The sequence below is a fragment of the Globicephala melas genome, chromosome 6, assembly GCF_963455315.2.
Source record: "Globicephala melas chromosome 6, mGloMel1.2, whole genome shotgun sequence".
NCBI classification, from domain to species: Eukaryota; Metazoa; Chordata; class Mammalia; order Artiodactyla; family Delphinidae; genus Globicephala; species Globicephala melas.
Genome location: NC_083319.1, coordinates 81,134,715 through 81,150,898, shown reverse-complemented (window position 1 = coordinate 81,150,898; position 16,184 = coordinate 81,134,715). Strand labels below are relative to the sequence as shown.

Below are 16,184 nucleotides of genomic sequence, written 5' to 3'. Positions count from 1 at the left end.
GACATGCTGTGTGACTCTGGCCCACTGCTTAACCTCTCTGGCCCTGAGGAATAAGGGAAAGGCTCCCTCCCCACAAGATATACCTAATTCCCTGGCAGGCAAGGGCTTCTAGCTGAGGCAGTGTAGCAAGTGTAGCGGAGAGAAGTACGAAGCTGGCAGCCAGCACTTTCTGGGTCTAGGGAAAGTGCATGGTTCCCTCCTTCCCTGTGGGGGAGGTTGGAGGGGAGGAATCGAGGCCTTAGTTTGCCCCCTGCCACCCTTGCCCCTTGTAGATACTGCCTTAACACTCCCTCTACCCTCAGCTCTGGCGGCCAGCCAGCCGTTTCTCCGTGCTCACTAATTTATTTCCAGGAAGGTGTGTGGAAGACATGAGCCGTGTATAAAATTTTTTTTAACATTTCCATCGCAGTATTGACCATCATCCTTGGTTGTGTATCGTGTAACACAAATAATGATATTAAAAGCATCAAACAAGCCAGCCTCAGCTCCCTACCTGGGGTGCGGGCAAGGGGCAGATGGGCCGGGAAGGGCAGAGGACCAATCCTCTGAATGCGCCTTTCACCCTACCTCCACCTGTGGGTTCCCAGGCTAGGCCTGCCGCCGACCAGCTGCAGCGGCTCTGGATGACTCACTTGACCCCTCAGAATCTCTGTTTCTCTTCATCACAGTGAGAAGCTTCGCCTAGAAGATCTCCAGGGACCTTGTGAACTCTTGGAAATTGGGCTGTTTTGAGAGGCTTGAGGCAGGAAGAGACTGGGGTAGGGAGGAAATCAGACCTCTTCACCTCTCCAGGGCTGGGGCTGAGCCAGGTGATATCATAATGGGCATTGCCCATCCTAGAGAGGGAATCAGGGTGGGGTAGGAGCAAGAAGGCTGTGAGGGAGGGAAGCTGAGAGACCCTCCACAGGAGGGGGGGTCGCAGCAGCTGGGGCACCTGCCTAGCTGTCTAGGAAAGGGGGTTGGGTGGTCACTGATGTATTGCAGGAGCCCCTGGTAGGTAGAGCCCACCACGGCATCCCCTAGACCCCACTATGTTCCTCTTTTCCCACAAGACTAAGACCCCCATCAGCACCTACAGTGACTCCTACAAGGATCCTACCTCCATCAAGGAGGGCTATAAGGACCCACCTCTGTGGGCCTGGGAAGCCAACAGGTTTGTGACTCCGGTAAGTGGCGAGCTGGGGCGGGGGTTGGGGGGCGGGCAGTCCAGAGTGTACGGCTGTGGGTGTCTGGATCACTGACAGTGTGTGGTTGTCATTATGTGTTTGTAATTATTTGTAGCTTTGTGTGTGTATGTGTGTGATTCATTTGCTTAGGCATGGAATTTATCATGATATATATAAAGTAATACGAGATCCTGCCCTCATGGTGCCCTCCTACTCCACCAGGGTAGGAGATGGGGAGAGATAGATGATAATCAAGAAATAAATAAGAGTTTTGTAAATTGTCCCAAATTGTGTAAAGGACATAAACGGGGTACTGGAAATGGAAAGTAACCAGGGAGAGCTACTTAAATAGAAGTAATGAAAGAGGGCTCTCTCTTTCAAGGTGACATTGAGCTGAGACTGGAAAAGTGAGTGAGAAATAGCCATGTGAAGAACTGAAAGAATAGGGCTCCAGGCAGAGTGATCAGAAAGTGCAAAGGCCTTGAGGCTGCCTGTGGGCTCTGCCTACAAGAATGTTTTTATGCATGCTTATTACAGTCTCCTGTGTCTGTACTTGAAGACAGGTGGCCAAGTGGGGCTGTGCGGCTTTCACAAAATGGAGAGATCTGTAAGTCTAATTGTGACTCTGCCCAAGGGAGTTTATCTGTGTGTACCACCCAACAAAACTTTGCTGAGTATTTACATGTGTCAGGGACAATGTGGTTACAGTGAAGGGCCAAGCCATGCCTTTGAGGATCTCTCGGCAGAAAGTGAACAAAGTAGGACTGCCCAGTGTAGAACATGCACCAGCAGAGGCTTGTGCTGGTATAACAGCCAGAAAGCCACTCCCAGGACTTGAAGGGCAGGTCTGCTAAGAGATCCAGAAGAAGGACACTCGAGCAGAAGAGGAATGTGAGAAAGGGCAGCCCAGGGGCAGGGACCCACCAGGAACTGAGAACTGGAGCAGAGGGAGAGGCCAGCTCTATGGTAAGAGAGAAGCCTGCAGACCGTGAAGGGCTTCAGGTTGTGTTGAGAAATGTGGTCATAATGGTCCAGACTTTTGAGCGTGGGAGTGTCATGCTTGGATTGTGAGTGACACACTCTGGCCACTGTGGCAGGAGATTGAAGGGGCTGGGGTTGAGGGCAGGAAGCCCAGTGAGGTGGTGAAGGATGAGGGAAGAGGATATAGGTGGGAGATAAGGAGAGACTGTAGCAGTGAAAAATAGGAGAGTATTTTTGAATAGGAGACTATTGTTATACTCTCAATAGTACTCTCCTACTGTTGAATAGGAGAGTCTTTTTAAAATAATTTTTATAATTACAAAATAAATATATGCTCAATCAGAAAGTGGGGAATCACTCAGAGAAGCACAAAGAAAATGGCAAATAATTCTCACTACCCAAAATAACTACCGTTAATTTATTATTATATGCCCTTTCAGGAAGCAAATATTTTTTTATGAAGGTGGTGTCATATCGTATACTAATATTTTGAATCTTGCTTTTTTCACAAAACCATATATCAAGTACATTTTCCTGTGTCAAAAATATTCTATAATGTAATTTTAATGACTATAGTATTTTATTTTATGAATGTACCAAAATATGGTTGAGGAATCTTATATTATCGGAAATCTAGATTATTTATAAAATTTTGCTAGTATAATTATTCTTGTACATTCTTTGTATATATCAACTATTCCCTTAGGATAAATTCATAGATAGAAATTGTTGCGGGAAAGGATATGTGAATCTAAAAACTTTGCATATACACTTCAAATTGCTGTGATAAGGGTTATAATAATCTACATGCCCACCAGCAAAAGATGAGAATGTCTGCCTGCTTTTCTAAACTCAATAGGAGGGAATTTTTAGGAAGCAGATAACACACCTTGGTCACCATCTAGATATAAAGAAGAGGGGAGAGATTAAGAGGACTTCTGGGTTTTGGACTCCGGAAAACTGGAGGAAGGGCAGTGCTACCAACTGAGATTTGGAATTGCAGATTAGAGAGAGATTAGGAGTTCATCTGGGGACAAAAATATTCAAGGACTTCCAGGAAAAGATGTCTGCTGTGTAGCTGGATATACTTATCTGAAGCAAAGGACAGAGGTTTGGGCTACAGACATGAATTCTGAAATCAACATATAGGTGGTAGCTGAAGTCATAGAGATTGCCAAAAAAAGAGTAAGAAAATGGCCAAGGATAGGACTTTGGAGAATGTCAATATTTCAGGAGTAGGTAAAGGAAGAAGAGCCATAAAAGGAGACAGTGATAGGACGAAAATCATAGAGAAACCAACAAAGACAGCATTATTAGACAAAGCTCGGTGTCAAATGCTGTCAGCACAGAAAGGGATCTCTTGGATGTAGTAACACTTAGCCACCTGGCTAAACAGCTTCAGCGAGTGGTGAGGAATGAAAGTCAGATAGCAGTGGGATTAATAATGAAGGAAAAGGCTTCCGCTTCTGGCAGTATGGTGGTCTAGAAACTCTGAAGGGCCCTCCTGCTTCCAAACAACTAGGTCCTGCATAAAAATTAATTTTCATTTTGTTTTGGACTGTCAGTGGAGATGAGTAGTAAGTATACTAAGAAGACAGGATTGCCCTGAGGACAAACGCCACTATCAGTACTACAAGCAGGAGTTTAAGCCTTAAGCTAGCTGAAAGATGGAGCAACTGAACCAGAAAGTCCAGTGATCTCGGGCTCCCTTCCTCCCCGCTACCCCAACACACATACACACACACACACACACACACACACACACACACACACACACACACACACGATGAATGTATATCTTCTATGGTGGAAAATATCCTCAATGTAGGTTTCCAGGTATCCTTAGAGTATGGTCAATCAGATCTGAGCTCACAATAAAAGACATAAGGAAACAAACCACCATATGACAGTCAACAGAAACAACAAACAGCAGACTTAAACCTCCAAGGATGTCAGATATTGGAAATAATAGTTAAAGAACACAAAATAATTATGAATTTTTCTGAGCAAAATGTGAACTCATCTAAATGAGGATGCAACAAGAGATTATATTTTTAAAAGAATGGACAGATTTTTTAAAGAAACGAAATTTTAGAAATAAAAGATATATGTGTTAAAACCAAAACTCAAAAAAAAATTAAAAAAAAACAAAACCAAAACTCAATGGATGGATTAAGGAGCAAATTAGACACAGCTTAAGAACATCAGTGAAATGAAAAACAGAGCAGGGGGACTTCCCTGGTGGTCCAGTGGTTAAGACTCCACGCTTTCAGTTCAGGGGGCACGAGTTCCATCCCTCATTGGAGAACTAAGATCCCACAAGCTGTGCAGTGTGGAAAAAAAAAAAAAACAGAGCAAAAGAAATTTCCCAGAATGCAGCACAGACAGACAGAGAGCTATAGAAAATATGGAAGAAACATTAAGCAATATGAAAGAAAGAGAAGATCCCACACAACTACTCGGGGTTCCAGAAGGAAAGAGCAGAAAGGAGAGTAGTCATTATCTGAAGAGACAAAGGCTCTTGATTTTCAACAACTAACAAGAGAAATGAATCCATAGATTCTTAGGTAACACGTGAAACTGCACAACACCAGCTTAAGAGATGACCTTAAAAACATGCAGAGAGAAATTATTTTCAATGTGTCTTCCTTTCAAGAACAAAAGAAAGATAAAGACACAGACAAAAACTAAAATATTTACTACAATAAGACATATAATAGGGGGCTTCCCTGGTGGCACAGTGGTTAAGAACCCGCCTGCCAATGCAGGGGACACAGGTTTGAGCCCTGGTCTGGGAAGATCCCACACGCTGCTGAGCGGCTAAGCCCGTGCACTGCAACCACTGAGCCTGCGCTCTACAGCCCACGAGCCACAACTACGGAGCCCACGTGCTGCAACTGCTGAAGCCCTCGCACCTAGAGCCCGTGCTCCGCAACAAGAGAAGCCACCGCAATGAGAAGCCCGTGCACCGCAACGAACAGTAGCCCCCGCTCGCCTCAACTAGAGAAAGCCCACGCACAGCAACGAAGACACAACACAGCCAAAAATAAAAATAAAAAATTTTAAAAGACTTATAATAAAGGAACTTCTAAAGGATACACTTTGGGGAGAAGGAAAATGATAACAAAAGGAAGGTCTGAGATGCAAGAAGGAATAGTGAGCTAAGAAACTGGTAAACATGAGATAAATTTAAACATTGTCCATAGAAAATAATTATAATAATTTTTAACTTGTAAAATTTAAAGAAAGAACCAAAATATTAGAAAACAATATCATGTAAATTGTATATTAGAAAACAATATCATGTAAGGTACAAGGATAGGAAAGGAATTTTTACAAAAACTGTCATTATTCACAGATGATACAGTTGTGTTTATAGAATCTACAAATTATCAGAATAAGAGAATTTAGAAAGTTGGATGAATTTAAGATAAAAAGCATATTTAGGAAGCATAATCTTAAAATATATATGTCATTTTAGCAACAAAGAGTGAGAGTAAGTAGAAATAAATCTAACAATGTGTGCAAAACTGTATGGATAATATTATAAAACTTTGAATACTTTAAAAAAATACTTAAATGAAGAGGCGTAACATGCTCATGAATAGGAAGAGTCACTAACATAAAGATTCCATGCAATTCTGATTAAAATCTCAACAGGAGTTTTTGAAGAATTTGACAAGCTGTCTCTAAAATTTATAGAGAAGAGCGAAGGCCCAAGAACTAGCTAAAACACACCTGAAGAAGAAGGGGACTTGTCCAGTCAGATATTAATATTTATTACCAAGCTATAGAAATTCATAAAGCATAATATTACTGTAGGGATACACAAATTGATTAATGGAATAAAACAGACCAGAAATGGAGCCACACATATATGGAAACGATATACAACAGAGATGACTGAAAGTAAAGCTATGGGAAAAGATGTTTCAGGCTTGGGGTGGCATTACAAATCTGTGGGAGAAGATAGATTACTCAATGAGACAACTGGTTATCCATGTGGATAAAAACTAAATTGATCCCCCAATTCACACCAAACCCCAAAACAAATTCCTGACAGATTAAGGCACAAATATGGAAAGTAAAACTGTATAATTTTAGAAAAAATTATGACATTATCTCCATTATCTTAGATTATGGATGGATTTCCTAAGTCACAAAAGCACTACATAAGAGATGAATAAATTCAACTATGTTAAAATTAAGAACTTATGTTCATCAAAAGACACCAAAAAGAAAATGAAGTTACAAGCCACAAACTGAGAGACGATAATTGCAACATGTAACTGACAAAGGAATATGTAGAATATATAAAGAACTATAATTCTCTGGGTTGAAATGAACACGTTTTGACTCCTTCCTAAAACCCCTCGAAAACTACAATAAATGCATATTTAAGACATAAATTTGCAAGAATAGTGAGAAGGAAGGACAATGACAAAATTTCAGAAGCTGGAAAGTGTGATAGATAAGTAGTAACTGACACAGCAGATCTGAGAAAGCTGAATCCAAAGCCAGCAGTGGGAAACACAAGACATAATTCAACTTAAAACTGCAGAATTTTTAAAAGGCTCAGAAATTGGTAATACTAGGTTTCTCTGGAACAGAAGATGGGACAGGACCAAGGCTGAAACAATAATGATTTGAAAGCTAAGAAGCAATTAAACCCCCTCTTCTATTCCACGCCGTAGGGTGACTGCTCACCCATCTCTGCAAAAGTCAGGCGGCTTATTTTTTAGCAAGGATCTCAGGACTGGAGATTCCAGTTAAGGTCAGGGTACCATACTGAAAACTGATGAACCTCCATATGCTGAATGCTAAACCCCCAGCAGCCCTCTTCTCCACTAGGTTCTCAGAACAATGGCAGCTAGGTCACTACTCTCAAGCCAAAGACTGAAAGAGTCTCTTCCGAGGGATCTGATCAGCCCAAGAGAAAAGACCTACAGATACTGACAGAGTTTGCAACAAATAGTCTAGCCAGAGCATCCTACAATGACGCCCACCCACAGCTCAAAGCCTCCAATGAGCCTTTTTAGTCTCCTACTCATAAACATGAGCAGTCAAAGATTACAGACATCTGAGGAAAGCCTCGAATGGAAACACTGAAGAGTCTGTGAGTTCTTCTAAATGATTATTTGTGTGTGTGTGTGTGTGTGTGTGTGAGCGTGTCTGAGTGTGTATGTATAGATGTACATCTGTCTATGAGTGTATCTGGGCGCACAGATCTATGTGTATGTCTGGATGTGCATGTGTTTGTGTGTATGTAAAACTCAGGGGAGTGCTAAGTCATGGGGCCCCTCCACCCATATGGAGTATGACTGTGTAGGATCTGCCCACAAAACAAAACCTCAGCTGGGCACAGAGGATCCAAGAAGCCCCTCAGCTGAGGGGTTTTCAGGGGAATAGGAGCACTAGAAGCAGCAAGGTCTCATCCCAGGCCAAGAGAAGCCTCTGCTCTTCAGATCATAAGGGTGAAATGCAGTGCAACAGCGTCATCCCAGCACCTTGCTGCCCACTATGATGAGAAAGTCCTTTCTGGTGTCTGACTTTGCTGGGTGTCCCACCCCTGGAACCCAGCTGCCTTTTCATCCTAGCTGCCTACAGAGACATGGGCCCACAACTAACTTGGCAATGGGCCTTTAGCTGAGGACAAGGGGGCCCTTGATCTGGGCTTCTACAGACCCAGCCAAACAAGGGGTGTTGGGATAAGATGAGGTGAACCCCGAGAAGCAGAGGGGCCCAGAGCCTGAACCAAGATCAGGGAAAAAATCAGGATAGGATGTGGACCAGCACAACATATATGTCAGGGTCAAGGGTAATATCGGTGTCAAGATGAGAGCCACAGCAGAATTAGGGTCAGGTTGGAGTCAGAGAATTAGATTTTAAAGTAGGTGCCCCTCTGGCCCCATCCTTCATCTCCTTCAAGATGCCAGATTCACAGAGAGCCCTTCCTGTCCAAAACACCTGCCTAAGGTAGCCAGCTCCCGGGGCAGCCAACCTTTCCTGAGGTTGTTCCACGGGCCTGTTGCTCTGTTGGGGAAGACCCAGGCCCTGCTCCCAGGCAGCACACAGTCTGGAAGAAAGAGGACAGGAACACCCAGCTCTGCCCTTATAGGTCCCAGTCAAGGAAAGGACAGAAATGAGAAGAACATCAGAAAACCACTCTGACTGAGGGAAAATGTTGGGTTCCAAGTCCGAGCCTTGGATGGAAGAAAAGGAGAAAAGGGTGATTCAAGCAAAAGAACTATGCAGAGGGAACCAAGGCTGGCCTGGGGATCCCTCTGGCATAGGGAGAGGGTTGGGAGATGCACCTGGGCTGACCTCAATAGGGGCTAAATCTAGGTCCAGCTGGATACCAAGGCTGGGGTCTCCATGCACCTAGCCATCTCCTCCCCTCTCTCCTTGACAGGGCCTGACTCAGACTGTGCAGCGCCATGTGGATCCTGAAGCCCAGCAGAAGACGGTCAAGTGTGCTGTGCAGGACTACCGCTATAAGAATTCCATACCAGGCCACCCCTACTTGCCTGAGAAATACTGGCTGTCTCAAGAGGAAGGTAGGGCCTCACCCATCACCCAACTGTGACCCCATTCAGTGACCCCAACAAAGACCCTACACCTGAACCCAACTTGACTTCTGACCTCCACCCTGATCCTATACAAACCTTATCCCCATCCTCGACCAGGGCTTCTTCTCTAATTACCCCCATTCCAGCTTGATTCCCAACCACCTGGCGTGACCTTGATCCTGACCCCTGACCCTGGAGGAGGAGATCCAGGCTCTGCCTTTTGGGAGCTCCCAGTCTATGCCAAAGAATTGGAAGGGGCCTGGGCCTTATCCCTAGAGAGAGGGAGGGAGCATTAACCTCCTCCAAACAAATTCCTCCATGTGTATTCCGGTGCTATCTCCTCCCATCTTCTTAGTGACCCTGCTCCATCAGGTTCCCTTCTCTCCTGCATCCCTCTGCCTCACCACATCTCTCTCCCCTCAACCTGGAAGACTTTTCTAATTTCCTCCTGTCTAAAAATTCTCTCTCGCTCCTCCCCTTCACAGCCAAGATTCTTGGAAATAGAGTCTATGTCTCTACTTCCTCACTCCTTATGCCTTATGAGAAATTATCTTTCTCATTTGGTTAGGGGTTTATTATGTCTTCCTGTACATTCCAAAAGAACAGAGAGTCTTGTTTTATTTAGAGCTGTGCCCCCTCCACCTAGAATAGCAGCAGGCTTCATAAGTATTTGTCGAATGAATTGATGATTAATCTTCAGTTGAAATTGGGAGTCTGCATCTCCTACACTCATGTTTAATGTTTATTAAAACTGATCTTGTATGGTTCTAATTACCTCATCCATGGGACTCTTCAGTCTTTTCCTCGTGAGACCTACCCTATGTATTTCACTCTGACCACTCTCTGTGAAACTCTTTCCTTCCTCAGCTTCTCTGATGCCTCAATTGCTGAGTCTCTTGTTTAATCATTCTGGAAACATGGGGTTCCTCGGGATGCTGATCGGACCCTCCTCTCTCCTTATTCCTCTCCTGAGACCGTTTAATCTAACCCACATCTTTAATTACTGACAACTCTAAGTGTTTATTTCTAGTCTTGTCCTCTTACCAGGATTCCACTTTCCTTTATCTGATTATGATCAAATTTACCTGAATGGCCCCAAACACTTTAAACTCAGTATGTCCAACCCACCAACCTAGAACTCCAAGTCCCAACACACTGTCCCACACATACACGCACCTGCTCTTACTCTAGGGCTCCTAGAACTCCTTTCCTAATCTCTCACATGTATTCTTTCACACTGTTAGAGTGGTGGATCAGAGAGGAACTTACAGGACACTTAGGTGACTGGATGGGTGGGGCTTTGGAGGGTTTTAAGTAGAGAACTGTCTTGGTCAGATTTTCATTTATCATAAGTGCCACAGTTTCTATGTAGAGATCGGATTGTAGGATTTCAGAATGAGGAAGGAAGACCAGTAGGCTAATAACAATAATAAAAACAATAATAATAATGGTGATGATGATGATGATGATGATGATGATAGTTTTCTCTGTGCCAGGCATTGTTCTAAATGTTTTACATATAATAACTTATTTAAATCTCACAAGGACCCTATGGGGTAGATAGTATTATTACCCCCATTTTAAAATTAAGGAAATAGAGACAAGGTGAAATTAATTAACTAGATCAAGGTCACACACAGTTAATATATGGCAGAGCTGAAATTTGAACCACAGGAGTCAGTCTACAGAGTCCATCCTATTAACCATGACATTCTTGTCTCCTGGTTTAGGCACTGCAGAGATACAGGAGTGATATCATGGGGGACTGGAAGAAAGAATAGAGTCAAGTGATTTTAAGGAGGCAGAATAAGCAAACTTTGAGCCTGGATGTGGAAGATGAGAGGGAGGATTTGGGAGGAGGCCCATTTCCAGGGTTTCCAGGTTGGCTGATTCAGAGAGGGTGGTGCCAGGATGAAAAGCGATCAGCTCAAAGGACCCAGGCTCCACTCAGAAGCTTGTCTTAGGTGGGATATAGGCTGCATCTCAGTGTCTAAGACAAGTATGGGGCCAGGCTGGGCTTTTCTGGCCTAAGGGAGATGAGTGAGCATCCAGCTTTGTGCTGGGGATCAGAGGAAAAATATCGAAGGGGTCCCAGATCCTGGGGCAGAATAAGAAGTAATACTGTCTTATGTCTCCACCCCTATGATCAAGCAGACAAATGCAATCCAAACCACCTGTGCGGTAACCAGTACAATACATGGAAGACGGGACCTTACAACTGTACGGGCTGGAACAAATGTGCCACATACCTTCCTCGCCTGCCTAAGGTATCTACTGTGCCCAGCAAAGATGCCTGGGGCCTGAGACCACCCCCCACCCCCCATCTGCCTCCCAAACCACAGTGTCTGATATTTCACCATTAGTTTCTCATCCCTTTCCCACCAACAATGCTCCAAGGCCTTTTCCCATTTGTGAGACTAGGGTTTATATTTTCTAGGAAACAAGGGAGCTCAGGAGTGAAGCTGTGCTGGGCCTCTGGGTCCCAATCTCTGGCTAGGCTCTGTGGAGACATGGCTGGTGCGCACTCCTTGAGGCGCTACCTTCCTGAAGCTTGCCACCTGGTGCCTTCCCACATGGTCTGGCCAAGAAGTCATTGATAGGCTGAGTCTACCTGCTCCTCTCCCCTCCTCTGTGATGTGAGCAAGGACAAAGGAGGGAGAACAAGGCCATCCAGAGGCAGAGCAGATAGATACAGGAGAGTCTTCCAAAGAGATAGGAAGGAGTCCAGCCACGGCCCTAGGCATGAAGAAAGAGGGAACATGTAAGGATACCAGGCAAGAGTAGGGGCTCTTAACTGTAGGTTGATGGCCGACCTCAGGTTGACCGAACCCTTCTGAATCAGAACTTCAAGAATCAGAATCAGAATTTTTCATAAGTTCCCCAAGTGATTCTGCTGGGCAGGCAACACTGCAATATTGAAAAATCCCTATTAGAGAGACACGAAGACACAGCTACACAGAGTCGGCTAGACAAAGAAGGGTAAAATCAGAGGCAAACGGTGAGACAGGGATGTCAGAGGTGCAGGTCCAGACCTGGTCCACCTACAGCTCCACTTCCCCCACCCCCACCACCTGGGAGGCGGAGTAAAACGCGTTGCCCAGCGACAACCCCAAACACTCAGAACGTGGGAGAGTAGGGGAGCTTCTGGAGGGCGGGTGAAGGCGTGGCCTGGGACTAGTCTGCGTGTTCTGGGAGAACCCCCAAAGGAGGAACTCTTCCGGGTCAGAGCTTGAGGCAGCGTGTGTGCCACTTCCAGGAGGCCGGGATGGAGACAGTAGTTCGAGGAATGCCCTTGGTGTACCCTCCTAAGCCGGAGCGACTCAACGCCTACGGTAACGGATGGTGGGACAGTGGAGGGAAATGTGTAGGCCAGAAGGACGGAGGGATGGAGACCCGAGGTACGGGGCGGAGGCCGAGGGCCCTGGAGAGGCTGTAACCTTGTCTCTGTTTGTGTCTCCATCTCTTCCTGTCTCTGACCTTGTCTCTTCCCATTCCTGTGACTCTGTGTCTGGGTCTCCCGGGCTCGGGGCCCGCGGGCGCAGAGCGCGAGGTAGTGGTGAACATGCTGAACTCGCTGTCACGGAACAAGCCGCTGCCAGAGATCACGCCCCGCTGTGGGTGTGTGGACCCGCTGCCGGGCCGCCTGCCCTGCCAGGGTTATGAAAGCGCTTGCTCGGGCCGCCACAACTGTCTGCTTGGCATGGACTACTGCGTCGCCGGGCCACCAGGCACCGAACGTCGCCTGCGGCTTTTGCGCACGGAGCGGCCGACTGCAAGGTTCGCAGGGCCGCGCGCGCAGTAGCCGGGCCCCGCCCCCAAGCAAGCCCCGCCCCCAGAGTCCCCCCTACCCCAGCTGCGGACGCTCCATCCCGAACCACTTCTAGCTCTGACCTGCCTCTGTGCCAGACCTCACCCCGCCTCCAGCCCGCGCGGTCCGCTTACTGGCGCCTCCCTGTCCCGCCCTGGGGCCTCACGGCCTGAACGTACGGCTGAGGCGGGAGAACCTGCACGGAGATACCCGAGTTCCTGATTCTATCCCTCCTGAACTGGGCTCAAGGTCAACCTGGCTCCTGTACGTCTTCTGGAGGCTCTGCCCGAGGGTTTCTTTGAGGAACAAACTCCGCACACCAGTTTGCTCCCCCTTCCCACACCCGCCGGCCCCGCCCCCTACCTGGTCACCCGACCCTGGAGACGCAGGTTCTAGTTTGCGGAGTGCCATGTGTCCTCAGAACAGTGTCCCCTATTCCTGGGCCTCGGGTCACCGTTGGTAATGGGCAGGGTCATCGCTGGGTTCTAAGAAGGCAAGGAAGTGGTGACCGCATTACCAGAAGGGCCCTGGCCTCCTCGGGGCCCCGCACCACCTCTGGAGGTAGACAGCCTCGCGTGTTATTGTGGAGGAAACTGAAGCTCGAGCGCTCAGCAGAAGCCCAGACTGCAACGCGGCCTTTTCCCTGCACTTGGCGTTAGACAAGGCTGGCTGAGCCTAGGAGAACTCCAATGTCCGCGTCTGTCTAGAGAGCTGTGAAAGGGGGAGGGAGATCCTGAACGCTGTCCCTAACCCCGTGGTGATACCCCGTCCCTCCCCAGGCTGAGAGAGACTGATTCATTGTGCGAAACTGGGTCTTATCCCTCACAAGGGCGTGGAGGAGCGAGAAAGTGCCTAAGCCTCAGAAACGTCGCCTCGTCGATAAGCTGGAGTAATTGCTGTCCCATGTTGAGGATCCGGGGGCTCCCAGGTCCTCAATGACTGTACCCCAACCCTCCCCAGAGTACAGCGTTCTCCGCCGCCCAGCCTGGGCGGCAGAAACGAGGCCTTAGGGGGAGAGGGACTTCAGGTGTCTTCCCAGAGGCGACGTTTCGAGGTCTTGAAGGGACAGGAGGCCGGAAGGGAGGATCTCCGAGCAGTAGGACTGACACCTGAAGTGCAGCTCAGAGTCTTGGTCTGGGTTGGGGCGTAGAGGGAACTCAAAAGGCCCGACCCATTCCTGCCCACTGCTTCCTTCTCCAGGAGTGTATCGCCCTGCAAGCACCGGCCGGGAATGCAATGTGCTGTTATAGCTCCCCCGCCGTCATACTACCCTTGTCCGAACCTTAGGTAAATCTGGCGCTCACACATGCAAATGCGCACCCACACAGAAGCTGTAACCTTGGCATGGCGGGGGACCCAGGGACTAGTTGGGATAACTGACCGCTGCGATGCACCGACTGGAAGATGACACCAGGGGGCGATGGTGCCATGGGGAAGTCAAAGCTGGCAACTAAATGAGAGGGCATGGAGGTGGCATTGAGGGTTTACATGTTGGCAGTGGGGCTTAGAGTCAAGAGATCAGGGCGTTAGGTTCAGGGCTTGAATTAAAGAGTAAAAAGTCAGTGTTAGGGAGCGGGTATCGGGAGTCAAAAATTTAACAGTAGAACCTGAGGTCAAGAGGTCAGTGTTGGAGCCTAGGGCCATTATTCGGGACAAAATGTTGGGATAAGATTAGCATTGAGAATTGGAGTCAGACGTATGAGGGTCCAAAAGGGCCGACCCATCTCTCCCCACAGATGGGACACAAGTCACTTCAAGAAGACCGGTGGTGCCCAGAGAAACAACTACGTCGTCCACCCTGAGTTTGTGTCTGAGACCTATCCTGACTACCACTGCCGGTAGAGCCCGGGCTGGCCGGGCCAAGGGGGCTGAACAATAAATAAATTCTTCATCCTAAAGGCTGCCTCTCATGTCCTTACCCAGCAGGATCTGGCAATGAGGAGCCAGTCACTCAGGCCTCTGCCAAGCCCCCTCAACTGAGATACAGTTTCTCAAAGTCATCTTGCCCTGAGCCCTCCCCACTCCATCATCTCAGTACTTCCCTTGGGTGGCCCTGAGTGCCCTCCTGACACATGGCAGTAGCCCTATGAGAGGCATGACCTCCTCCTTTCCATCCCAGAGCCCAAAATAATGGGCCCACCTAGCCACGCAGGAGGGCCCATCTACCTCCCATCCTATGAGGGCCCCACAGCTGCCATTTCCCCAATATCCCCCAAACCTAGATGTCCCTTCACCCCCATTATCTCAGTGGACCCAGAATCGCCCATCCTGCAGTCAGAGCCGTGTCCGTATACTCAAAGCTCTTGATCTCTGTTCCCAGAGTCTGCATCACAGCGACTCCGAAGTCCATGTTCAGATACCCTTGCTGCCCTCCCCCACCCAAGTCCAAGAGGTCCAAAACAATTTTGGAGGGTTTCATGATCAAGAAATTTCAAATTACAAAACAAAGCCCTGCATCATCAGAAAGTCTACAAACAACAAACGCTGGAGAGAGTGTGGAGAAAAGGGAATGCTTTTGCACTGTTGGTGGGAATGTAAATTGATACAGCCACTATGGAGAACAGTATGGAGGTTCCTTAAAAAACGAAAAATAGAACTACCATATGACCCAGCAATCCCACTACTGGCCATATACCCAGAGAAAACCATAATTCAAAAAGACACATGCACCCGCAATGTTCCTTGCAGCACTATTTACAATAGCCAGGTCATGGAAGCAACCTAAATGCCCATCGACAGATGAGTGGATAAAGAAGTTGTGGTACATATATACAATGGAATATTACTCAGCCATAAAAAGGAACGAAGTTGAGTCATTTGTTGAGACGTGGATGGATCTAGAGACTGTCATACAGAGTGAAGTAAGTCAGAAAGAGAAAAACAAATATTGTATATTAACGCATGTATGTGGAACCTAGAAAAATGGTACAGATGAACCGGTTTGCAGGGCAGAAGTTGAGACACAGATGTAGAGAACAAACGTATGGACACCAAGGGGGGAAAGCCGTGTGGGGGGGGTGGGGATGGTGGTGTGATGAATTGGGCAATTGGAATTGACATGTATACACTGATGTGTATAAAATTGATGACTAATAAGAACCTGTTGTATAAAAAAAATAAAATAAAATTCAAAAATTAAAAAACAAACAAAATAAAACAAAGCCCTGGGGGACTTCCCTGGTGGCTAAGTGGTTAAGAATCCGCCTGCCAATGCAGGGGACATGAGTTCAATCTCTGGTCCAGGAAGGTCCCACATGCCACAGAGCAACTAAGCCTGTGCGCCACAACTACTGAGCCTGTGCTCTAGAGCCCGTGAGCCACAACTACTGAAGCCCGCGTGCCTAGAGCCTGTGCTCCGCAACACGAGAAGCCACTGCAATGAGAAGCCCGCACACCGCAACGGAGAGTAGCCCCCACTCGCTGCAACTAGAGAAAGCCCACGTGCTGCAATGAAGACCCAACGCAGCAAAAAAAAAAAAAAAAAAAAAAAGCCCTGTTTCTCTGTCCCTCAGGGAGCAAGCTGTGGGGTGTTCTGGAGCCTCTAGGATCTTCAGTATTTTTGCACCCCATTCCTCCTGGGTGCAGGTGTATAGCGGGGCACGCCCACCTCCTCGCAGCAGGGGCACTTCTAAGGGCTGCCACCAAGGGGAGTGGGTGGGG

At 47.3% G+C, this 16,184-nt stretch overlaps 1 protein-coding gene across 2 annotated transcripts; it reads left to right on the top strand.

Moving 5' to 3' along the window:
* The first annotated feature begins 694 nt into the window (after positions 1–694).
* Positions 695–14,693, top strand: SPMIP6 (sperm microtubule inner protein 6). 2 transcript variants are annotated; one of them, XM_030832721.2, is made up of 7 exons: positions 695–1,166; positions 8,560–8,704; positions 10,868–10,983; positions 11,973–12,048; positions 12,259–12,493; positions 13,725–13,811; positions 14,261–14,693. In XM_030832721.2, the coding sequence occupies exons 1-7, from the start codon at positions 1,032–1,034 to the stop codon at positions 14,364–14,366; spliced, it is 900 nt and encodes a 299-aa protein (XP_030688581.1). In that variant the 5' UTR covers positions 695–1,031; the 3' UTR covers positions 14,367–14,693. The 2 variants fall into 2 exon arrangements, with proteins under 2 accessions (XP_030688581.1, XP_060155991.1); XM_060300008.1 differs by having other exon boundaries at positions 725–758; positions 10,871–10,983.
* The last annotated feature ends 1,491 nt before the right edge of the window (positions 14,694–16,184 follow it).

Coding starts and splice junctions, on each gene's coding strand:
- SPMIP6 (XM_030832721.2), top strand. CDS start 1,032: ATGTTCCTCTTTTCCCACAAGACTAAGACCCCCATCAGCACCTACAGT. Junction 8,705..10,867: donor CTGGCTGTCTCAAGAGGAAG/GTAGGGCCTCAC, acceptor CCTATGATCAAG/CAGACAAATGCAATCCAAAC. Junction 13,812..14,260: donor TACCCTTGTCCGAACCTTAG/GTAAATCTGGCG, acceptor CTCTCCCCACAG/ATGGGACACAAGTCACTTCA.